This window comes from Amphiura filiformis, chromosome 8, assembly GCF_039555335.1.
Source record: "Amphiura filiformis chromosome 8, Afil_fr2py, whole genome shotgun sequence".
NCBI classification, from domain to species: Eukaryota; Metazoa; Echinodermata; class Ophiuroidea; order Amphilepidida; family Amphiuridae; genus Amphiura; species Amphiura filiformis.
In genome coordinates, this window is record NC_092635.1 from 68,348,214 (window position 1) to 68,374,235 (window position 26,022).

General features: G+C 36.6%; 1 protein-coding gene across 1 annotated transcript; it reads right to left on the reverse strand.

Moving 5' to 3' along the window:
- LOC140159385 (polyribonucleotide 5'-hydroxyl-kinase Clp1-like) lies at positions 1–25,803 on the reverse strand. The gene is made up of 12 exons (XM_072182841.1): positions 25,662–25,803; positions 20,569–20,646; positions 19,971–20,084; positions 13,267–13,392; positions 12,992–13,105; positions 10,461–10,659; positions 9,162–9,251; positions 7,178–7,278; positions 6,357–6,495; positions 3,491–3,571; positions 3,051–3,144; positions 1–1,651 (listed from the first exon to the last, which is right to left on the reverse strand). Exons 1-12 carry the CDS (start codon positions 25,689–25,691, stop codon positions 1,540–1,542), a joined length of 1,278 nt encoding a protein of 425 aa, XP_072038942.1. The 5' UTR covers positions 25,692–25,803; the 3' UTR covers positions 1–1,539.
- Between the last annotated feature and the right edge of the window lie 219 nt (positions 25,804–26,022).

Sequence of the window (26,022 nt, forward strand, 5' to 3'; positions counted from 1 at the left end):
CATTTTCAAGCTGTTGCGCTCTATTTTATTACAAATACCTGTCGAGAATGATATTTATGTTGAAGATCTTGGAAATGTTTTATTTTTTCCTTGCATATTTCTTCATTCACGATATGCTCTAATCAATATTTATTGGTTGATAGTAATGTCAAAGCCGTAATACCTTATTAACTTGAATTAAGAGCACGTATGCAATAAACATTTCAAGCAGTGACCATATTCATCTTGTTGTGTATAAGTAAAACCATGATTACGCCGATCTTCATTTAATTGACAATAGCTCCCAGATGCATCAACCTTTCATCGTCAGATTATTAGATCAATAAGTTAACATATGCCCTTTCTATTTATAGTACAAAAACAATATTAATTAGCAATCTTATATTTTTGATATATTTTTGAAAATGTCACATGTCTCGGTACCAATCATTTTGATACACCCTGTAGTTCTGTTGTTCTTTCTATTCCAATTTTAGAATTAACTACGATATCAAATCAAAACTGTTTGTCTTATTCTTAAATAAAAACAGTCCAATTCATTAATAACTTATATAACAGATTAAAATTGCCACACATACTCCTATTTTGTTGGAAATATCTTCCACTGGGGAAGTATGAATTTCAAATGAAATGAACACATTAGACAGCTCCATTTGAATTTCATACACCCTTTGAGAAAGATTTCACCCCCAATCATCCACAGAGGGAGGGTGAGTTTTAAATAAGCACTGGCATTAATCCACGCGTATATGCGTGTGCATAGGACCTTGTGCAAAAATAATATGCGATGGACGGTTAGCAGTATGCTTATTGGTAAAAGGAAATCGGCAAAACATAATACCAATTCAAAACTAGGGGTCATTTGGTGAGATATTTGGCAGCAAATAAAGGAGGGTCATTGGGTGAGTAAGCCCCAAAAAGTGGTCTTTTTGCAAGACTGGGTCAAAATATTGACAAATTTTTGATACAATATTTTCAAAAAGTCATTAAAATTGGAAAATTTGAAGAAAAAGAATAAAATTTTGTGAATTTTAGATACAAAACAGGGGGCATTTGATGAGAGATTTTCAAAAAAAATTTCAGAATTTTTGAAAAGGTCTCTTTGGTGACAGTAAAACAAAAAAGAAGGTAATTGGACCTTCGAGCTTGATTTCAAGAACTGAAGCATTTAGGAAGACATAAATAAGTGGTATATAGCACTCAAATACCATCTTTAAGTGTTATTACCCCATTTTTAGTAAACTTTTGATGTCTCAATGTTAGTACTTCAGACATTCAATGCAAATTGCATATAATTCACTTATCCGGATTTTTCGCTTATCCGGCCAATGCTTGGTCCCATCATCATTTTCAGATAAGAGAGGTTGGACTGTACAGTACTTGTTGGTTGAGGATCACTTATTTATTTATATCAACCTCTTATTGGAACCCAGAACTTCAAAGACCATTAATTACACTACCCTAGTACTCTTTCTTCAAAACATGAATGGCAACCTGTACAGGTATAAAAAATAAATACTACAGTAAAACCCCCAAAGACTATTTGATGTCCATGAACTGTACATCGCTTAACAACAAGTATCTCCTTGGTAGAGGCCTTGGTGCTGGTGATAACACTGTGAACTGACGTCTCTCCATGTCTACATTCGTTCTGTTAAGAAAATCAAAATAACACAAAAATATTTTGATTGTCAACACATGCAAGACATCTTTGACACCATATTTCACATGACATATATAGAGAATTTAGGGCATGGTGGTGCATTGATTTTGACTCATAATAGTGGGGAAGCTGAAGGTTGTGGTTTGAATCACTACAGTGCTAATGTGTTGTGCATCTGATTTGATGATTCACTTCACTTGCTTCACCCCACCCTGGTGTAATAGGGAGCTGTTTGGAAATAATTGCAATCTAAGTGGTGAAAGGAGCAGCAGCAGTGAAATTGTTGTAAGTGTACTTATACCTTTATGGTGAAGTCAAAATTCAAGTCATGTTAGATCTCAATTATAAATCTTATTTAAGTTATTACACAGTAGATTGTACAAAGCTGTCGATTCTTGAATTTGTGGGGAAAACACTCAGTGTAGGAGAGAAATTGGGAGAATTTGCAAAGGGACATTAAAATTCAGATTCTGAATATAGATAACCCACAAAATTGTGAGGCATCAATAGCAGGAAATCACAAACCTGGCTCCCACAACTTATGAAATTCTGTGCATGCCACTATCAATCCATGGTTCAAGCTTAAAGGAGTATTTCGTGATCCTGGCATCCTCTTTTTATGACATTTTTCAGTAGATATCCACGAAAAAAGCTTATTCCCAAAATTTTAGTTGATTCCGATTTTGCGTTTGCGAGTTATGCTTGAATTAGTGTATTACACTGCTCCATAGGCCACGAAATTCAAATTTGGCGATATTTTTGCTTAACGAATTAATCTGCAAGACATTTTTGGTACATAAACATTATGTAGCCAGTGGTATCCAGTGGTATAAAAATCTCAACTTTTTTTGAGAAAAGTGTGGGGATGAGGCTGTGGATCACGAAATGCCCTTTTAATACAAGCATGACATAGATAATGGCCCATTACCCATATCTACTACATATTTGATATTATTTTAAAGATATTTAGTACTAAATTCAATTAAAACTATCTGGCACTTAACAATTAAGTCACACACATGAAGAATAACTTGGAAGCTTACTGAAGTAAAGTTTGGGTCGATCCTTCATGTAATTATTTCTTGTAAGCCAATCCTAACCCTAATATCAACTCTAATTTTGTGCAAAATTACATGAAGGAGTAACCAAATTTGCCAAAACTATGAAGCACAATATTTTTGTGGTGCAATATTTTTGCGATTGAAAAGAACCCATTTTTACAGGATGTAGTTGTCACAAAATTGATTCATTTTCTTGACGGCCCATTGGAAAAAGAACATTTACAAGCATGACCATTTGCACTAATCCATGTTAAATCGAGAAATCTGCAAAAATGTTTATACACACGACCATTTCATGTTTGACAGTAGAAGTAGAGGCAACTTACATACATACAAATCCTGCTACATTGGTATTGATGAGGTCATCTCGTCTGTCTTTAGCAAGGCTCACGCTAAGCAGGTGATGGGCTAATTCAAGACCTGTACATTAATAAGTGAACAAATGATCTTGTAAAAAGCAAACTAGCAAACTGAATCAGAAAAAGTTGCACATGTTTCTTTACAAAATTAACTCATATATTTCAAATCAAAAACATAATAATAATTTAGCTCATTACAGTAGGTCGGAGGGAAATCATCATTGTGTTTGCATCAAATATTGAGACAAATAAAGCTGACACACAAGAGGAATGTGAAAGGAGATCCCAAGGCTTGGTATACAACTGCAAGACCTACAGAAATTTAAATGCGATTATAGTATTCCTTGACTGAATGCAATGAAGGGGTGACAACAAATATTTTACATCTGCTGGGAGTGGTTACTTACTTGGTTGTACAGGCACTAGTTTAGTTTGGTTGTCTTCTGGCGTCATACCAAGAGGTAAACAAGAGTTGGGAACAGCAGGGGCTGTGAAGAGAAAAGTAACAACAATTGTCATAAATGTGAATGGAAAATGAATCTGCAAATTGGGCTATCTTAATCTCCCACACATGAAGTGTGAATTTCAAATGGGAGTCATCCATTCAGGGAACCCGATATGAAATCCGTACTACCTGCGTGGAAGATGAAGGTCATGTCTTCCATAGGGGGTGTATGGAATTCAACTGGAATAGCCCAAAACTTACATGTCAAAAACAGAGTAATGTAGTTATTGAGACAGCAGTTACACAAATCAATGCACCCATGCACACCAAGATGTTGATGCAATAAGTTTGATGTATCCTTGGTGTAAAATATTCAACTTCGACAGGGGGAGGGGTACTCAGTACAAATGACCATACGGGGACATACTGCAAACATGAGTAGCATTTTTGGCCTTTTCGTATATCAATGACCCCTTTTTCTAGGCCAATTTTGGTATATGGATGGGTGTTTTTTTCTTCAAAATTTTATCAATTTTTTTGGAAAATAGCCCAATTTTGCCTCAATCTAGCCAAGATTATGGAAATTTTCGACAAAAGTTTCAAGGAAAATGTGTAAAAACTAACACATTTTGGGCAAAATTCAGCCAAAAAAAAAAAAACTTTTAGTATATCAATGGGTCCAAATTTCTTGAAAAATTGGTATATTGATGGGTCCAATTTTAAATTCTTAGCAGCGTACCCCTACCCAGTGTCCGAATTAAGAAAATAAAAGGGGTTGTCCCACGGACAACCAGGTTGTAATTTCTGGTTGTCCACCAAAGTTTTTGGTTGTCCATAAGCTGCCACAATCTGAAACAACTACATGTGACCAATAAAGTGGAGTGAGTGTAGTCAATTTATGAACAATTACTCTTAAGGGCAGAGTAATGGGAGAGAACATGGACCTTTTCGAGCATCATTATTTCTGAATTGTATCTCCAAAGTATATAAAACTATACATTTTTGGAAAGGAAATGAGTCAAGGAATCCCATGGTGATGTCAGATTTTTTCAAAAATCTTGAGTTTTTGATAAAATCACAAAAATCACTTTTTTACCCCAATTTTTTTTTGACAACTTGAGAAAAACTTCCTTAGACTTTGATGTACTCTAAACGATAATGCAAAAAGTTTACCTTTTGCTTGCATATTTTTCGAGTTATCTTGTCACAAAAATCGTGCAATATTGTCAAAAGTGAACTACATGTATGAGAAATCGACGTTTTTGTAAAAAAATGTCAAAATTATGCACAAAATGTCCTTATATTTTAAAACGGCAAGACTTTCACGCTTGTAAAAGCTGTACCTGGTGCATGTTCTTAATATGCATCTTTTTGCAACAATGAATTTATAATGTCTGCTTTTAGTGCGCCAAAATTCAAAATAATTAAAAAATCTAAGTGGCATTTTGACTGCAAATTTGTGTTTTGTTTACACCGCATTTGCCGGCGTTAAAACATACCGAATGCGCCTTGACTGCGTTGGACATACAGCGTAGAGTTCTTTGCGGCGTCACGTGAATCGCAGCGTAATCACAATATTTCGATTCGCGCATTTCTGACTCATTATTTCCGGCCAATTTACTAAGCTGTCTTGAGCCATGTGACTTTTTAGAGTTGAAAAGAGTGAAATAAATCAAGCAAAAATACGTGTAATTATTAACAAGTTGTATTTTATCAGTTTCAAGTGAAAGAATACATCTTAGTGTTGATAAATATCAAGAAATCTCAAATTCGGGCGTGGACGAATGTGTCTTCCATTACTCTGGCCTTAAATATTTAACATTTCATCAGTTGTGTCAGGTTTGAGCAAACTAATCGGTTGTCCGGTGCATGTTTTGGTTGTCCCGGGCGAACGGACAACCAAAATTTCGAACACTGCCCCTACCAAAACCCAACTTGCAGTTTTACACAAATGATAAACCGGAAGTTCATTCTTTCACAAAATGTACTGTCTCATGTGTCTGTGTGTTACACATGTTCACCTGGATCAAAGTTTCTGTTTAGCATTAAGAATGTTTATGCTGTTTGTTTTTGTTCCCATTTAGGCTTGGTCTTTATCAGTAATAGCAATTTTCAAAACAATCCTTTAGAATTATGTCCAATGCTAGACAGACACCCAGGTTACATAGAAACAGTGTTCGAAATAAGCACTTATCCTCTTGTCCTCTTGTCCAAAAATCACCGGGGACAACCATATCGAACTATGTACTTATCCCCTGGATAACCACTATTTAGCACTCAAAAACATGACATATATTTTGGGGACAAGCAAAATGTTTTGAGGACAAGCAAAATTCATGCTTCAGTTGTCCTCGGGACAACCTCCATATTTTCCTTATTTCGGACACTGCATAGAAACCATGTGTATATTGCAAATTGAATCTGGGCATGTGCATGAAACAATTAACAGTGCAGGTATAAGCCCAATCGCCATTGTAACTTCCGGTTTTTGAGAGCAGTTTTGGGACACTTTAACCTCTGACATATCGGGAAAATTGCAGTCATTATTATTAATTAATTTATTATTGTCATACTGAATATCATTAAAAATACTTGAATATTTTATTTATTCAAGAAATAATGTTTTTGGGGTTTGTTTTCATTCTTGTAAAAAATTTTAGATTATATTTTGTATGCACAAAAACCAATTTTTCTGCATTTTCCCAATAGGTCAGAGGGCAAAGTGTCCCAAAACTGCAAAAACTGTCCCACAATGCATTGCAAACTTCCAATGCCAATTTGGCTTATTGGAATAAAGGAAAGAAAAAGCATATTATTGACCAACTTACCACCAATTTTAAAGATATCTACGTCTGCAAAGCGGACTTGAAATGAGTGAGGATACAGTTTATTCCTGAAACCATAGAAATATTCACGTATTCTTTCGTCTCTGGCTGTCCTACGGAAATTCTGTGACCTCTCAACGACCTGCAAAGAAAAACAAAGAAAATATGAGACATAGAAAGATTAAAATATTCAACTGCACTCACCAGGTTATATAGAGAAAACATGATTTAGACATTGGGCCTACCTCATTGGGCCTACCTCATTGGGCCTAGATCATCAAAATATGTGCTATAAATTATAGCACATAATGAAAGGATGGAACAAAATGAAACTATAGATAGAAGATCATTTGGCCTGATCACAGAGATCTGTATAGAGATCGATTAGACTTCAAGATTTCAAGATATATCATGCATCAAAACTTTATTAGTGCCTAAAACTATCATTATTACATAAATTCAACATGTATTACTACTAATGGTCTCAAGATTTGTAGTGAGTTTAGGGATCCATTTCACTAAACTTTTAACCCTTTGTAACTCAAGTAACCATTCGTAAAGTTACAAATACTCAATACTAGACGTAACTTTACAAAGGATCCCTGTAGTAAATCCCTATTACTTACGAAGGGTACAGTTTCTAAGTTTAGTGAAATGGAACTTACGACTTAAGTTACAAACGATTTTGAGACTTACAAAGCTTCGTAAAGTTAAGTGAAATGGACCCCAGATGAAGTCACACCCTGAATATAATCAATATCTTTATGAAGCCATGCCCTGAATATGCCCAGAATATACTCAATATTTTCTTGAGTTAGACTTACCCCTCCAGATTTTGGTTGTAACACTACTTTGACAAATGATGGCATATCTCGTACTAATTCATTATATAATCTTTCCTGGTCCAATACAATAATCACATCCACTGAAAGAAAATTATCAATTACAATGTTAGGTTACAGGTTATGCCACTAGGTAGATTTTGGTTGTAACACTACTTTGACAAATGATGGCATATCTCGTACTAATTCATTATATAATCTTTCCTGGTCCAATACAATAATCACATCGACTGAAAGAAAATCAGGAAATACAATGTTAGGTTGCAGGTTACACCACTGGATAGGGGAATCTGTGATTGGTTAAGATGATGCACAGAAACATCCTAAAATCTGTATCAAAATGTTCAGAGATCTGGTTGTGTGATGTGATTATGATTGCATGCCCCTAGCATCCCAGACAAACAAGTACCTAGACCAGTGACTTTGCTTCACATAGTGAAGTCAACACTGCATAGCAACAATTTTGACAAGGACGCAACCCGACGCAAAGAAGCAGACATGTTCGCGTCTATGGAACATGTTACATTTGACGCAGGGGGTAACGGCGCAGCAATCATGCAAACAAACGCGTCAGACACGTATGCGATATGTCTCCGCGCCTAGTAACCCCGTCAATATCACCTTGGATACGGGGCTTCACCTCCCGCTGTGGTAAGGAATGGGCAGTCATAGGTCTAGGTGATGTCTATGCCTAGCATGATGTACATGCATAACTTGGCTGTACATGCCTAGTAAGAAATCCTGTTGTACATGCAAAAGGTCAAACAGTCATACACACATGTTACATTCGACATACTGCAAGCATACTGTGTGCATGTTTTATTACTGCATATTTTGTATGAATATTCACATAAACACCTGCTCTATTTCACCTCTCTCACACATGGAACTTTGTAAAAAAATCAGAGATAATCAAATTCTTGACTTGTGATTGATCACTTTTTAAAAGTTAGCTAGCTAATAATATAATTCTATAGTACACCTTTTATCTAATTGAGTGAGAGTTCCACTTGACTGAGAGGGGTGTTAGGTTTCACCCCACAGTGTCGATACCCACCCAGTGTTATAAATATAAACTTAATACTCCGTTGGTGAGCGACGGGCGATTGGTATTTCCCGAACGCAAGAAAAGGAGGCCTATCTGATTGGCTAGAAATCGATCGCTTGATCGCTCAGTGGTGTAGTACAAACTCAAAATGGAGACATGTATTCAATTCGATTGAAATTGATATTCTATTGTTGACGCAGATAAAGAAAGTCGATAATGTACATTGTATTATAGATACAGCACCTGGATCTTACACGGGTGCCTTTATATAATTCATTTCTCAAACAGTTGAATATATCACAATTTTTACTTTTGATTTCAAAATCTTTACTTATAAAATGCAGTAAAATATATCCACAACAAACAGCAAGGCCCCGCTAATTAGTGTATTGCTTTTCGAGTTAGTGTATTGGAAACAAAACCTGTGTTTTACCTGACAACAAATCAAATTTTCTATAATGGCAACACCGTATGTGGTACTGATCATGCGCAAATCGAAGAATAGAAACTCTGTGGCAGGCTCTGTGGTATCACATATCATGTAAATGGTATGCTTAGCCTGAGTCGCTTTTGAAAAACGAGAGGATTCGCCATACTATCACGGTAATTTTTGACACGAAGATATAGGGATGATGACGCTGTGCCCCATGGAGCGTGTGTTGATGCCTCAACACCCCTCTCACTCAGCGGAACTGTGTGTGATGCTTCAACACCCCTCTTACAGGCTTATCATGTAAATAAATAATAGAACATTTGAGCAATTTTGACCTCTGCATGAACTGTGACAGTCCGCATCTCAAATTGCTCAATGCCGACAGAGGACCAGTGAACTTGAGAAGCAAAATCAAGCAAAAGCAAAATTTCAGAAGCCAAAACAAGGTAAAAATGGCTACAGGCTAGAGTAAAATCCAAACTCACCTTCAAATGCCTTTGCAGCATGTTTGATGCACTCATACCCATCTCCTTTGACCCATCCACATGTATTGATGACGCAGCCACTCACATCACCTGAAATGATTACAAAATGGTTATTTAGCATACATAAAATGGTTCTGACATGAAACATCTTTTTTCACTTCAAATGAGAGTATGTATTGTTAAATGGAACTCTTTGTCATCTTGTGATGAAACACACACACTCACACTTGTAAAATGGGACAACCTGGTTACTACTACGGCAGGTGTATTGTTAATCTTCCACAGAGGGAGTGCAGGTTTCAAAAGGAGTTACCCATTCAGGTAACCCCATTTGAAATTCACACTCCCTGTGTGGAAGATTAAGGTCATGTTTTCCATAGGAGTGTACAGATTTCAAATGCAATATAATCCGAGACTGAATTAAAAAGACTAGTTTGCATATGACGTCTTGTCAACCAGACCAAAAATGCTGTACTGGACAGGTTAGCAACCAATCATGCTGCGCCTTTGCCCTGATGTCAGACGCAAACTAGTCTTTTTAATTCGGTCTTCAATTATAGCCCATTGTGAACATTGTGTGAAAGTTTACAATGAATCTGCTGCTGTTCTTTACATATCCAACATAATGATGCACTCAGCAGTCAAGTTAGCTCAATCCTTAAGGCGTTCGACTATGGTGCGAGAGGTTGCTCTCGTGGAAAATTGAGTTAGCTTGAAATTCCCCTGGACAAGGAACTTACTGCTAATTGTCTTGTTGTAACCCGTACGAAACTCGGGGAGCTGATCCTGGTTGCGATGGTTATTTGTGGAATGTCTAGGGTGTGCGCTTTTGAAGCAGCAAAGTCCCTGATTTGTTGTTAAATGGTTTATTGAATGATGTGGGCCGTAGTGGTCAGCGACAACCTGTAAAGTGTGCTGAGGCTTGTGGATCATCGTCTAGGCGTTGTGCCTGTGCGTTTTGTTTTTTTTAGCTTTCAAGGCTTTCACAAACATTTCTGGTTTGTTCTTCCAAGACCCTGTAAAATCTAACCCAACCTGACCCAGTTTAGTTTAAGTACTAAGTACCTGGTGGAGTGAATCATGATCAGATGCTGTAAATTTTTTTCTAAACTGATTTGAGTTTTCAAAGTTCACATTTTGAAGAAACTAGAATTTTATAGAATCAAGCACAACACTATCTGCAATGGCTGCCAAGTGTCATATTTTAAGACTGTGTCTGATATACACTGCAGTAATTGTCAAATGCCTACAGGGCAGCTATTGAAGAAAATGTCTTCTTGTCCTCAACCATCTACTTACTTTTTTGATCGTTCTTGCATTTCTGATTGAATACCTCCGCCAATCTTGATGTCAAGATTTTATATAATTTGAGATTGTCACCGGGCGTATTAGCACCGAAATGATACACCAATGGAGCTAACAAGGCAAATCCTTCTTCTACATCAGCTGGTCTCTCTACTTGAAGTAAACCTACTGTACTTGGTACTGAGATGGAGCCCTGTAAATAAAAAATAACATTATAAATCAAGATTTTATACAACTTGAGATTATAGGCACCAGGCATATTAGCACCAAAGTGGTAGACTAATGTAGCTTGTTCACTCATGCACTAGACCATACAAAACAATACAGCACAAGGTGACTACAAGCCCATGCAGTCATGGCTTACTAACACTGAAATGGTCAAGCTGGGAGATTCATAGCGCCCTCAGCGCTTGTTGATCGAAAGACAGCCTAGGCTATTAGAAATTGGCACTCCATTCGTGGTGGCTGTTGTAGTGGACCAAATAATAATAAAGTATCCATAAAACATGCATATGTCCGCACTTGACAGGGTGATTCTTTGTTGGATTATTTAATCCTATTTGTGACCTCTTCTCATAATTTATTACTTTCTTTTTCTCACAAGTCTGAAAACATAGAGCACTACCACTGACAAACTCAAATAAGCTTACTATAAAGCTTATCACGTGCGTACATGTTGACGCAAATTCAAGAAAGTAGAAAACTTGGAAGTATGACTATAATATAAATATCTCCTTAAATTGCTGTATTTTGCGAACTAAAACAAGAATACTTTAATAAATACGAATATGAGAGTAGGCCTATGATACATGTGAATTAATTTAGATGCCAAGACAAACTGATCGTAAAAGTCACCGCGGACGCTTGCAAAAGTTATGAATGAATGCTATACAATGGTTTATACTACATGTAGTTGTCCATATCCAACTTAGTTTCGTCAGCACAGACATTGACTGTTATCACACTGACATTTCTTTAAAACGGAATACTACTCTTCACTAAGTTGAACAATATGTACTCCTGAAACATGTAGCGGAAGATTGTGATGGTCCTGGAGTAAGTTTATCCCCACAGTGTGCTAAGAGATTCGGGACCCAACATGACACAGCACACTGCACGCGAGTTTTGTTGTCGCACCCATTGAATTTGTGTGGAACGGCACTCGCTATCAGGGAACTGTATGTAACCATTCCCCACCGTCGCACGATAGACACCCATGATAAAAGAAGCGAAGGTGGGGTGTTCCTCACTAGGTTTATACTCATCACATGTATATCGCCATGGTCAGGTCATGTATGTAGGCCTATATGCATGTGTGTCGTGGGTCGACCTGGTTAAAAATCGTGGGCGTTTGCTGGCCGAATGTGGCAACCCAAAATTTACGGTCGACCCGGGAGAAACCGATTTACGATAACTTAGGTGGTCTATCGTGTGCGATACGCTATTTTGGGTCGACCTGGGATTTTTTTCTCCCAGCTTGACCCAAAACGCCTTACTAACCTTGGTGTTGTACTTCGCACCCAAGGGGTATGTGGTTCAAAAACAACTTTTCTGTATTTTGATAGGCTCTTAATCTGCGGGCCTTATAACATCACAGATTAATATCAAAATATTTTATTTTGAAAATTGTCTATGACATCTCACCAGAAGCATCAAACTATTAATTCAAGTCCTTTACTTTATCTACTTTCTTCAACACGTAAAATATAGACCGGACAGGTCGACTGATAGCACTATTAGCGTGGGTCTACTTTTTGTCTTAGGGGAAAAAGCCTAACATATCCCGCCTATTCCTTCCTTCATCTTAGACAAAAAACCAGAAAGGCAGTGTAGAGTTAAGGATGCAAGGAATCAACGATACATCAACGATACATGGATCCTTCTATCCAAAGGCAATTTGACTGAATTACCCTGTCATTGCATATCCTGGACAACCCATAGCTTACGTCGCATGGGAATATGTATTGTACAGTCAGCTGGTCGCGTGTGTGGGATGCTAACAGCCTGTTAACACCTGCATATTATTTTGTGGGATAGAATTCAGTCAAACTAACATTACCCATATATACTATATCACACTTGGTTATTGTTCAAGTTGATGATGATAATAACTAAATTTTCAGAACTTTAAGGTGGTACTACACCCCTGGCCAATGTTGTGCCTATTTTAGCATTTTTCTAAAAAACTATAGCGCATTGGTGACAAATAAGATATGTATATTATAGGGGCAAGGAGTACAACTACTGCACTGAAATTTTTTATTTCAGCACAGACAACAATTGTGGAGTTACAGTCAAAAATGAGGGAAAACCTATATATGATCAATAAACTACTTGTCTTGAGTCACTGAAATTCCAGTGTAGTAACTAGATTCCTTGCCCCTATAATATACATAACTTTTGTTACCAGTGTTTTATTAGTTCTTGAGAAAATGCAAAAATAGTCACAAATTTATCAAGGGGTGTAGTACCACCTTAACATTCCTGGTTGGATCCGATTGTACCACATAGGCATTAATTCCTACCTGCCCAACATCAATGTCCACAAATGTCGGTCTGCGTCCGACCCTCACTCCATAAGTAAGAAGTATTTTGCATAGGGTACTTTTGCCTACATCTGTAGGACCTACAACCATCACCTGAAAATAATGGCAACAAACTTTAATTAGGTGGGGGACAAATATGACAGCTTTAGTACTCATTACTTTCTAGAAGAGTGTCTCCCCTTACCCCAACCAAGGACCATATTAAGTTTTTTTCATATTATTTAACTTAATTATCACCTCAGTATTGTGCTTACCCTTGGACCTCTAGTTCCTTCACTCTCGGCTTGTTGTCTCATTTGCTCCAAGGCTGCATGTGTGTTGAGGTATGTAATCATTGGTGTCTCCTTAGAGACATAGGCTACCTCTGTCTTGCCTTTTAAGTGTGATGCCGTCAAGGAAGATGACAAGTACTACGACTTAAATACTTAAGGTATATTCTACTAACAATAGTATAAAAAGTGAACAGAATATCCATACTGTTCTATCAGCAATATCATGCTTCAGTTTAGTCTTGCTACAAGTCCTCAGGCTTTCAGTAGATGATGCATTTTTTTTTTCTATCAGTCGATCATTTTAATCATGGAATTCATTGGCCTAAATAGATCATAGGTATCAATACAAGTATAGAACATATTACAACACTCTTACTTGATGCCTTGAATGATGGCTAGCTTCAGCTTCAAAGGCCCCTCCTCTCACTTCAAACTCAATCACTTCTTATTATTGACTCACTCACTACTTGTTTGACTCACTCACACTTCTTATTATTGACTCACTCACTACTTGTTTGACTCACTCACACTTCTTATTATTGACTCACTCACACTTGTTTGACTCACTCACACTTCTTATTATTGACTTCACTCACTACTTGTTTAACTCACTCACACTTCTTATTATTGACTCACTCACTACTTGTTTGACTCACTCACACTTCTTATTATTGACTCACTCACTACTTGTTTGACTCACTCACTTCTTATTATTGACTCACTCACTACTTGTTTGACTCACTCACACTTCTTATTATTGACTCACTCACTACTTGTTTGACTCACTCACACTTCTTATTATTGACTCACTCACTACTTGTTTGACTCACTCACACTTCTTATTATTGACTCACTCACACTTGTTTGACTCACTCACACTTCTTATTATTGACTCACTCACTACTTGTTTGACTCACTCACACTTCTTATTATTGACTCACTCACTACTTGTTTGACTCACTCACACTTCTTATTATTGACTCACTCACTACTTGTTTGACTCACTCACACTTCTTATTATTGACTCGCTCACTACTTGTTTGACTCACTCACACTTCTTATTATTGACTCACTCACACTTGTTTGACTCACTCACACTTCTTATTATTGACTCACTCACTACTTGTTTGACTCACTCACACTTCTTATTATTGACTCACTCACTACTTGTTTGACTCACTCACACTTCTTATTATTGACTCACTCACTACTTGTTTGACTCACTCACACTTCTTATTATTGACTCACTCACTACTTGTTTGACTCACTCACACTTCTTATTATTGACTCACTCACTACTTGTTTGACTCACTCACACTTCTTATTATTGACTCACTCACACTTGTTTGACTCACACTCACACTTCTTATTATTGACTCACTCACTACTTGTTTGACTCACTCACACTTCTTATTATTGACTCACTCACTACTTGTTTGACTCACTCACACTTCTTATTATTGACTCACTCACTACTTGTTTGACTCACTCACACTTCTTATTATTGACTCACTCACTACTTGTTTGACTCACTCACACTTCTTATTATTGACTCACTCACTACTTGTTTGACTCACTCACACTTCTTATTATTGACTCACTCACTACTTGTTTGACTCACTCACACTTCTTATTATTGACTCACTCACACTTGTTTGACTCACTCACACTTCTTATTATTGACTCACTCACTACTTGTTTGACTCACTCACACTTCTTATTATTGACTCACTCACTACTTGTTTGACTCACTCACACTTCTTATTATTGACTCACTCACTACTTGTTTGACTCACTCACACTTCTTATTATTGACTCACTCACTACTTGTTTGACTCACTCACACTTCTTATTATTGACTCACTCACACTTGTTTGACTCACTCACACTTCTTATTATTGACTCACTCACACTTGTTTGACTCACTCACACTTCTTATTATTGACTCACTCACTACTTGTTTTACTCACTCACACTTCTTATTATTGACTCACTCACACTTGTTTGACTCACTCACACTTCTTATTATTGACTCACTCACTTCTTGTTTGACTCACTCACACTTCTTATTATTGACTCACTCACTACTTGTTTGACTCACTCACACTTCTTATTGACTCACTCACTACTTGTTTGACTCACTCATACTTCTTATTATTGACTCACTCACTACTTGTTTGACTCACTCACACTTCTTATTATTGACTCACTCACTACTTGTTTGACTCACTCACACTTCTTATTATTGACTCACTCACTACTTGTTTGACTCACTCACACTTCTTATTATTGACTCACTACTTGTTTGACTCACTCACACTTCTTATTATTGACTCACTCACTACTTGTTTTACTCACTCACACTTGTTTGACTCACTCACACTTCTTATTATTGACTCACTCACTTCTTGTTTGACTCACTCACACTTCTTATTATTGACTCACTCACTACTTGTTTGACTCACTCACACTTCTTATTGACTCACTCACTACTTGTTTGACTCACTCATACTTCTTATTATTGACTCACTCACTACTTGTTTGACTCACTCACACTTCTTATTATTGACTCACTCACTACTTGTTTGACTCACTCACACTTCTTATTATTGACTCACTCACTACTTGTTTGACTCACTCACACTTCTTATTATTGACTCACTCACACTTGTTTGACTCACTCACAATTCTTATTATTGACTCACTCACTACTTGTTTGACTCACTCACACTTCTTATTATTGACTCACTCACTACTTGTTTGACTCACTCACACTTCTTATTATTGACTCACTCACTACTTGTTTGACTCACTCACACTTCTTATTATTGACTCACTCACACTTGTTTGACTCACTCACAATTCTTATTATTGACTCACTCACACTTGTTTGACTCACTCACACTTCTTATTATTGACTCACTCACTACTTGTTTGACTCACTCACACTTCTTATTATTGACTCACTCACACTTGTTTGACTCACTCACACTTCTTATTATTGACTCACTCACTTCTTGTTTGACTCACTCACACTTCTTATTATTGACTCACTCACTACTTGTTTGACTCACTCACACTTCTTATTATTGACTCACTCACTACTTGTTTGACTCACTCATACTTCTTATTATTGACTCACTCACTACTTGTTTGACTCACTCACACTTCTTATTATTGACTCACTCACTACTTGTTTGACTCACTCACACTTCTTATTATTGACTCACTCACTACTTGTTTGACTCACTCACACTTCTTATTATTGACTCACTCACACTTGTTTGACTCACTCACAATTCTTATTATTGACTCACTCACTACTTGTTTGACTCACTCACACTTCTTATTATTGACTCACTCACTACTTGTTTGACTCACTCACACTTCTTATTATTGACTCACTCACTACTTGTTTGACTCACTCACACTTCTTATTATTGACTCACTCACTACTTGTTTTGTGTGACAACCCAGGACACACAAGGAAACACAACACACAGTTTATGTCTTTTACCGACTAAGAGAATTCAAGATTTGAAGGGGTTATTTAGCACAAGTAGCTCCAACCAGGGACTTTTTTGAAAAACTGGGGATGCCCCTTGTTTGTCTGATGTCCCCTCTTGCCTCTTCATGTGAAAAAGACACACAAAAAAAAGACACTCACTTGCTCACCCCTCACTCACTCATCTTAAATTACTCACTCATCTTAAACTCACACTCACTCATCTTAAACTCACACTCACTCACCTAAAACTCACTCACCCACACCCTTACTCATCAATGCCTCAATCAACTGCCTTCATACTTTTTCCCCTACCTTATTGCTTCACTCCCTCCCTTCCTCATCTTAAACTTACTCACTCATCTTAAATTACTCACTCATCTTAAAACTCACACTCACTCATCTAAAATTTACTCACCTCTCACCCACTCCTCACTTATTCACCCACTCATCTTAAACTTACTCACTCATCTTAAATTACTCACTCATCTTAAAACTCACACTCACTCATCTAAAATTCACTCACCTCTCACCCACTCCTCACTTATTCACCCACTCTTCCAACAACTCTTCCTATACCTTTCTTTGTACAGGAGCCAACCGTTGTTAATTCGTGATGAATCCACAGTTCAGTAGCGTATACTGTGAACGCAAGGTTACGTGATACGCGTTACGCATAAGCGCCGTAAAATTCGTCATGCCTGGAACATATGCTTAAACATGAACTCTTCTTATGTTGGCGGTAGCAGCTAAATATTACCGCTTTATTCTTTAGTTTTATTGCTTATATTAACAGAAAAATACCACGATCTTTTTGTAAGGTTGAGTGGTAATGGCAAACGGACATTCCGAATAAAAGAATCATGTGAATTAGACATCTTTAGCTTGTTTCGTTGTTGAAAGGGATTCAATCATGTTTTACCGTTGTTCATCACCAATTAACAACTCGCGTCCGGCGCGTCTGCATAGTTTACTTCGCTCGGGCAGCTAAAGCTGCCCTCGCGAAGTAAACCACTCAGACGACACGGACGCATCGTTGTTAATCGGTGATAAACAATGGTGAAACATGATTGAATCCCTAAATCTTAAACTTACTCATCTTAAATTACCCATCTTAAACTCACACAAACTCATCACACTCACTCACCTCTCACCCATCTTAAACTTACCCACTCATCTTAAACTTACTCACTCATCTTAAACTTACTCATCTTAAACTTACTCACTCATCTTAAACTTACTCACTCATCTTAAACTTACCCACTCATCTTAAACTTACTCACTCATCTTAAACTTACTCATCTTAAGCTTACTCACTCATCTTAAACTTACCCACTCATCTTAAACTTACTCACTCATCTTAAACTTACTCACTCATCTTAAACTTACTCACTCATCTTAAACTTACTCACTCATCTTAAACTTACTCACTCATCTTAAACTTACTCACTCATCTTAAACTTACTCACTCATCTTAAACTTACCCACTCATCTTAAACTTACTCACTCATAAACTTACTCAATCATCTTAAACTTACTCACTCATAAACTTACTCATCTTAAACTTACTCACTCATCTTAAACTTACTCACTCATAAACTTACTCACTCATCATAAACTTACTCATCTTAAACTTACTCACTCGTCTTAAACTTACTCATCTTAAACTTACTCACTCATCTTAAACTTACTCACTCATCTTAAACTTACTCACTCATCTTAAACTTACTCATCTTAAACTTACTCATCTTAAACTTACTCACTCATCTTAAACTTACTCATCTTAAACTTACTCATCTTAAACTTACTCACTCATCTTAAACTTACTCACTCATCTTAAACTTACCCACTCATCTTAAACTTACTCATAAACTTACTCACTCATCTTAAACTTACTCACTCATAAACTTACTCATCTTAAACTTACTCACTCATCTTAAACTTACTCACTCATCTTAAACTTACTCATAAACTTACTCACTCATCATAAACTTACTCACTTGTCTTAAACTTACTCATCTTAAACTTACTCACTCATCTTAAACTTACCCACTCATCTTAAACTTACTCACTCATCTTAAACTTACTCACTCATCTTAAACTTACTCACTCATCTTAAACTTACTCACTCATCTTAAACTTACTCACTCATCTTAAACTTACTCATCTTAAACTTACTCACTCATCTTAAACTTACTCATCTAAACTTACTCACTCATCTTAAACTTGCTCACTCATCTTAAACTTACTCACTCATCTTAAATTACTCATCTTAAACTTACTCATCTTAAACTTACTCACTCATCTTAAACTTACTCATCTTAAACTTACTCACTCATCTTAAACTTGCTCACTCATCTTAAACTTACTCACTCATCTTAAACTTACTCACTCATCTTAAACTTACTCCCTCATCTTAAACTTACTCATCTTAAACTTACTCACTCATCTTAAACTTACTCATCTTAAACTTACTCACTCATCTTAAACTAACTCACTCATCTTAAACTTACTCACTCATCTTAAACTTACCCATCTTAAACTTACTCATCTTAAACTTACTCACTCATCTTAAACTTACTCACTCATCTTAAACTTACTCACTCATCTTAAACTTACCCACTCATCTTAAACTTACTCACTCATCTTAAACTTACTCACTCATCTTAAACTTACTCACTCATCTTAAACTTACTCATCTTAAATTACTCGGCTTAAAACTCATACAAACACATCTAAAATGCACTCACCAACTCCTCTGTTATTCACTAACTCATCCTAAATTCACTCATCTTAAAACTCACACTCATTCATCTAAAACTCCCTCACCCACTCCTCGCTTATTCACTCACTCATCTTAAACTCATTTATTTACCCACTCATCTTAAACTTACTCACTCATCTTAAATTACTCACTCACATCTTAAAACTCACACTCACTCATCTCACTCACACTCACCCCTTACTCATCAATGCCTCACTCACCTGCCTTCATACTTTTTCATTACCTTGTCTCCCTCCCTCCCATCCATCCCTCCCTCCTTCCTTTCCTCCATCCCGATCTCCCTCCCTCCCTACCTGCTCACATTTTTGCTATATTTATGAATTTGAATAGAAGCAACTTTCTAAACTTGCTCTTAGTTTTATCCATAATAAATCTGCAATTTTAAGCCAAGGATATGTTAACAGTGCAGCCATGCCATGTGAAGAGTGCAATCTTTGCCCCGGAAGTAAATGTGTAGTTGTGATTCCTGATCAGCTCTGTACCAAATATCTCAGCTAATCCATCTTTTAACTGTAAAGGAAAAATAACAAGTACAAGCAAGTAAGACAAATATGATGATTATATATATTTGATTCTGCATTGGGTAAGTAGGAAATTATAAATTAAAACAAATATGTGAGTGATTGAGTAACATGTGGGGGTGTGTACGTAGGATGTGTGTATGGGTTTTGAGTGGGGGTGCATATGTTGTCATGTAGAAATGTACATGTTTTGACTTCTACTTTTCCGCATACATGACTTCAAGTTCATATGAATACATGCAGCTGTAGAGGGGGAGAGGGAAGAAACAAGGAGGAAAAGAAAAAGAGGGGAGAGAAAGAAAGGAAGAAAAAAGATAAGGAAGAAAAAGAGAGTGAGAAAAGAGAGAAGATAAAGAGAGGGGGGAGAGAGACTAACTAAAATACGGAGTAACTAACTAACCAAGACAACTTTAAGTTACACATGTAAATGTAACTCAACTGAAACTTACAGTAACCCATTTTTTTTAACTAACCTTGACAATGACTGACGCATTCTGCTCCACCTCAAATCGTAATTCTGTGTCCTTTTGCAGCTTGTATTCTTTCCATTCCTGAAACAAAGAAAGAAAAAAACACTTTATTTGTATTTTTTCTGACTGTATTGTACTTAAACTGCCTGTTCATGATGAAAATACTAAAAACATTTAAAAATGGAAATAAATTGACAACTATATTGATAAATAAATAAATGAATTGACAGATAAATATAAATAAATAAATAAATGAAAAAAAAATGAAAAAAAAAAAAATAATAATAATAATAATAATAAATTTAAAAAAAAATAAAAATCAATCAATCAATCAATCAATCAATCAATAAATAAATAAATAAATAAATAAATAAATAAATAAATAAATAAATAAATAAATAAATAAATAAATAATGAATGAATGATATATAATTCATTTAATACCTGGCAGTCTGACACCTGTCCAGACTCTTGATTGATATTACAACACAACTTGATATCTTGATATTAATTTATAAATAAAATAATGACAGAAGCGAATATTAAACCTATAACATAATATTTTAATACATTTTCTAGGAAAGATAATAATCAATAGACCATAATATCAAACTGGGTATCAAACAGATGTATTAAACTTTTGTTCTGCAATCAAGTTGTGCTACTGCCACCTATCAGCACTACATCTCATGAATAATTAATCACACTCTGCTGAGCACAGCTACTGCATTATTCATGTTACTGCCCTCACAAGGTCACACACTGTATCCTGTTCATACATGGGCAATTTTACTGCTCTAAATATCAATTTCTATTGATCTTCCCCAAAAATTTATATTCTTGAGAATTTTCCTTAATCCAAATTAAAATTAAAACTCATTAAGATTATTTTTATTTTCCAAAATACATTTAGATTAAGACAAATCATTGATAAGACCCACTTTGATTTGCTCCTTTTCAACACCATAGAATCTATATACACCATTCAGGTACATAAATACACTGGGTACCCATTGAAACTTCAGTTATTTCTTAATCAGTAGGGATAACTCTGATCTGTATCTGTTACCTCCGGGTTTCAGTACAAATCAATGGGAATGATGAGCTGGTGTTATGATGTTTACTGAGTTACATCCACCAGGGCTGCAGATCTCGACCGTCTGCAGTTCAACTCTGACCCCACCGTAACAAATGTTCTATGAAAATCACAATAGTGAGCCCTGGTGAGAAGCTTTTAGATCAAGTTCTATGAACAAAACTAAGTGGAATAAAAAAAAAAGCCTATGAAAATAGTTAATGCATGCGCGCTGGTAATAAATAATCTACCAAAAAAACGTTGACAACGTAAAGAAATCAGCAAGTTTAAAAAAACCCACCTCAGCTCACTTTTTGAAACTTGGTCCCATTGTAAAAGGTACTGATTTAAACTTTATCATATTTATATATATAAATCTAAAACATTTCCAGAAGTGTTATGTATCTTTAATGTGCAGATGCGATATTAATTTTAAGCTTTCTGGAACGCCTGAAAGGTTATTATCTCGTTCTTGCATGGTAAGCCAATATCCTATTGTGTTTTGTTTTATAATAATCATGATTAACGATTGAATTAAACGAATAACAAGTAGGCTTGTAATCTTGTTGGAAACGCTGTTTTCTGTTGAAATAAAATAAAAACACTGATTTGCTGTTGGTGTTCAAAATGGGACCAAGTTTCAAAAAGTGAGCCGAGGTGGGTTTTTTTAAACTTGCTGATTTCTTTACGTTGTCAAAGTTTTTTTGGTAGATTTCTTTTCTTTTTATGAATCGAATGTAGCCAAGCAGCTCCAAGCTTGGAAAGTCATCAGGTTACGAAGACGAAGTCAGTGTCCGATTTACAAATTTTTTCCTACCTGCACTGGTGCATGTAGCCCAAAATTTCTACATGCACAGCAAAAAGTGTGCATGCACCAAAATTAAAGCAAACATAAAAACACATTGAATCACGATCATTGTCAGTTAAGCTTGTAATAATATTCCCGGCTCCACTGTCGGTGTCATTTTTATGCCGATCACTCGCCGATTTCTTAGCCAAAACACTGGATGCTGTGGCTTCATCTGTTCTAGAACTATATGTCGCCGACGAGGTGCACGATTTCCAGAATGATGCAAGTGTTTTTTGAGCTATTTCCTTTTTGTTGCTGGACATTATTATGATTTTTTTCCGTACGTTAACAAATTTTTCCCACAGTTTAATTTCCGGTTCTTTTTTTTTTCAATTAAATGAAAATGACAGCTTCTACATGTGCGAGGGTATCGAATTGGTGGATGACGTCACATTACGCTAGCCCTCTAAGGGAAGTCATAGTCTCGGACCAGACTGTATGTGGCTATCGCGAATGTTCGTTAGGATCGACGAGTATCAGACCGACGCAAACTGGCTGTGTAGAAGACTAGGGAAGTCAATGAAAAAAAGTGACAGTTCTCACGTGATAGGGGTATCAGGAATTGTCAATTGCGTCAGCCCTGAAGTCAGGATGTTGCGCTAAAAATAGATTGGGTTTTTCCAAATCGGACTGACTGCTTGTTTACTTTTGTATATTGGCCTTGTCATATATCGCTAGCGCTAAAATCGTACATGCACGCGTGCAGGCAGGTAGTGAAAAGCTGCATGCACAAAGGGAATGTTACATGCACTGGTGCAGGTATGCAGGCGGTAAATCGAACACTGTACGAAGTGCTCCATAAAACGAATAAAACGAAAAATAGATGTTTGAAGTTGCTATTCTTGATTCATGACAAATTAAACAAAACTATATATCAGTCGTTTATTTTTAAAACTTGCTCGTCACGCGTGACTGTAATGTTAAGAGGCGTACAGTACACAATGTTCAATATACATTTTAATATACTTTAATTATTCAAGGCAACGTAAATATGTAAAGAAAATGTAAATATGAACAACACACACCCAATGTTGACAATGCCAGAGAGACACAGAGAGTAAGTCCGATTTAGGCCTACTTCAAGTCGGAACTGGTAAATGCGCATAAGCGTCTAAATGCCCAGACTAGGCAAGATAATCGTGTTTTAATGTTTGTGGTTCTTTGTAGCCCTGCGGGGCAATCTACTTGCCTATCCGAATTTCGCGGTTTGTGGTTCTTTGTACTAGCCCTTCGGGGCAACCTAGTTGGATATTCCTATTAAGCGGCGGTTGTCGGCGATCTTTCATGGTTTGTGATTTTAATTTCCTCAAGCCTTGCCATCTATCCGGAGCTAATTTATAGTTTAAGCTTGTTGGATATCCATATTTCGTGGTTTGTGTTTCTTTGTAGCCTTGTGGGGCAATCTAGTTGCAGATCCAAATTTCGTGGTTTGTGGTTCTTTATAGCCCTGCGGGGCAATCTAGTTGGATATCAATATTGAGCGGCAGTTGTCGTGTTTTAATGTTTGTGGTTCTTTGACGGGCGATCACATAAAAAATGTTGCTAAAATTGCACTTCAACAAAATTTTGGAAGTGATCAAAATAGGCAATCTTTATTCAAAAATATAGTTGACTCATCCAAATTTCAACATTAACAGAATAAAAAAATATATAACATTCGTTGCAAAAAATATGCTGACCGACCGAAAAAAAGATGGCAATGTACAGTACTCTAGCATCAAGGCTTATATTAAGCAGGCACCCAGGCGCTTTTTTTTATCCCATGGTTGCCCAGTTTTGGCTCCTGGCGTGTCCAATATTTTACACTACAAACTATAGGACCAGGAGCCAACTTTGGGACTCATTTTAGCTCCTAGTCCAGGCATACTTAATATATTAAGGCATGTCTAGCATCGAATGCGTAACAATCGTGCGCAAAATTCGAAGCTATAGAGTTCTCAAGTAAGGCAGTGCAAAAAGGTCATTGCAAACGCAGGTAGCTTAGTTCATGCATGCATGACTCCTGTGGAGCATGGGTGACTGTATTATTATTAAAGCCTAACTACACTTGCTTCCAGAGAAGCACTCAGTCTTTTGCTAGTCTTTTGCTCTGAATGATGTGAGGCAGTGTTATTAGTGTTAATAAGCGACATACCGGTTTGATATATCATGCGGAGCTTAACATGCTTAAATGTCTTCGAGTTTTATTTATTTATCTATTATTTAACCTGGGGTGACCAATCAATGCACTGGCACAGCACTGTTCTCCCTTGGTTCCCAGGCAGACACATATTAAATTGGCTAATCAGATTATCGGTTTGTGATGATTGGCAGATGATTGAATCAGCCATCAGCCAATCAGATCTGTAGTTGTAAATGTAATTTTTAGAATTTAATAGGCATGATCAGTTCCAAATAATTGCAATGTTAAGTGTCCAAGAAGTGCTGCGATGTGTCGCCTGGCACTGTTTAATGTGCATTCACAATTTCACATCTGCACTTAGCTGTCGGAACAAGGAAATCTTTGCTCTATTAAATGAGCTTAAATGATTGCAAATTACAGATTTGTAAACATTTTTCACCACTATTTAAGTATTATCATTTTCAATTATTTTGTGACATATACTATCTAAACTGGGTTTCAGAGAAGAACAGCAGTCCCTTGCTCAGATTGATACGAGCGCCTGACCCTGTGTTAATGAGCGACATACGCAGAGCTTTGTGTTCACTTCGAGGGCGCCGATCTGCGCCGACCATCAATCAATCGGCCAATCAGATTATCGGTCTGTTGGTATGATTGTCAGACGATTGATTCAGCCAATCAGAACCACACTTCCGTGTTTACGCTCTGCACGCTCTCAAAATGTAAACAAGTGCCGTTCTTCTCTGACAAAAACTTCAGACTCAGTTTTACAAAACTGAGCGAAATAGTTGAGTTTACAATTTTAGGCACTTCCTACAACTTGAAAACAAGTCCTCAAACGTTCGAAATTTGTAGTTTATACTAGACACAAATGTACAACTGTCTGAGGCATGCATTGATTGATACATGATTACCTGCATGATTGATAGGTAAGCTTACAAAACATGTCCTGAGACATAATATTGCCCTAGCCATGCATTGCATGCAGTGAGATTTTGAGAATGGAGATTCGAGCAAATCAAACATGATAAAATCAAGCATATTCTTACCTCTCCTTGATTTCCTTCTGCTTCTGCCATTTTGCTTGTTCTACAAGATTTGAGTGATGCAGTTCTAATATCAAGATCACAACATTAACCCATAAAAATCGCTTAAAAACCTCACAATTTCACAAATATACGCAAAAAAATATGCTACAGTAAAGACTTTAGCAAATGCATCAACTGCACAAGTTCTTCCGCTTTGATTACGCGGGGTTGAAATGCCTCAATTAAAGCATGCAAAAGAGTCTAGCGCATAGGGACTAATCTCTGCTACAACCACTGGCGTTCCTACTATTGTAAGAAAATACATTAGAAGCGGTAACTTAACAGACAGTAGAAGAAATTGTACTTGATAGTGAAGGATTGT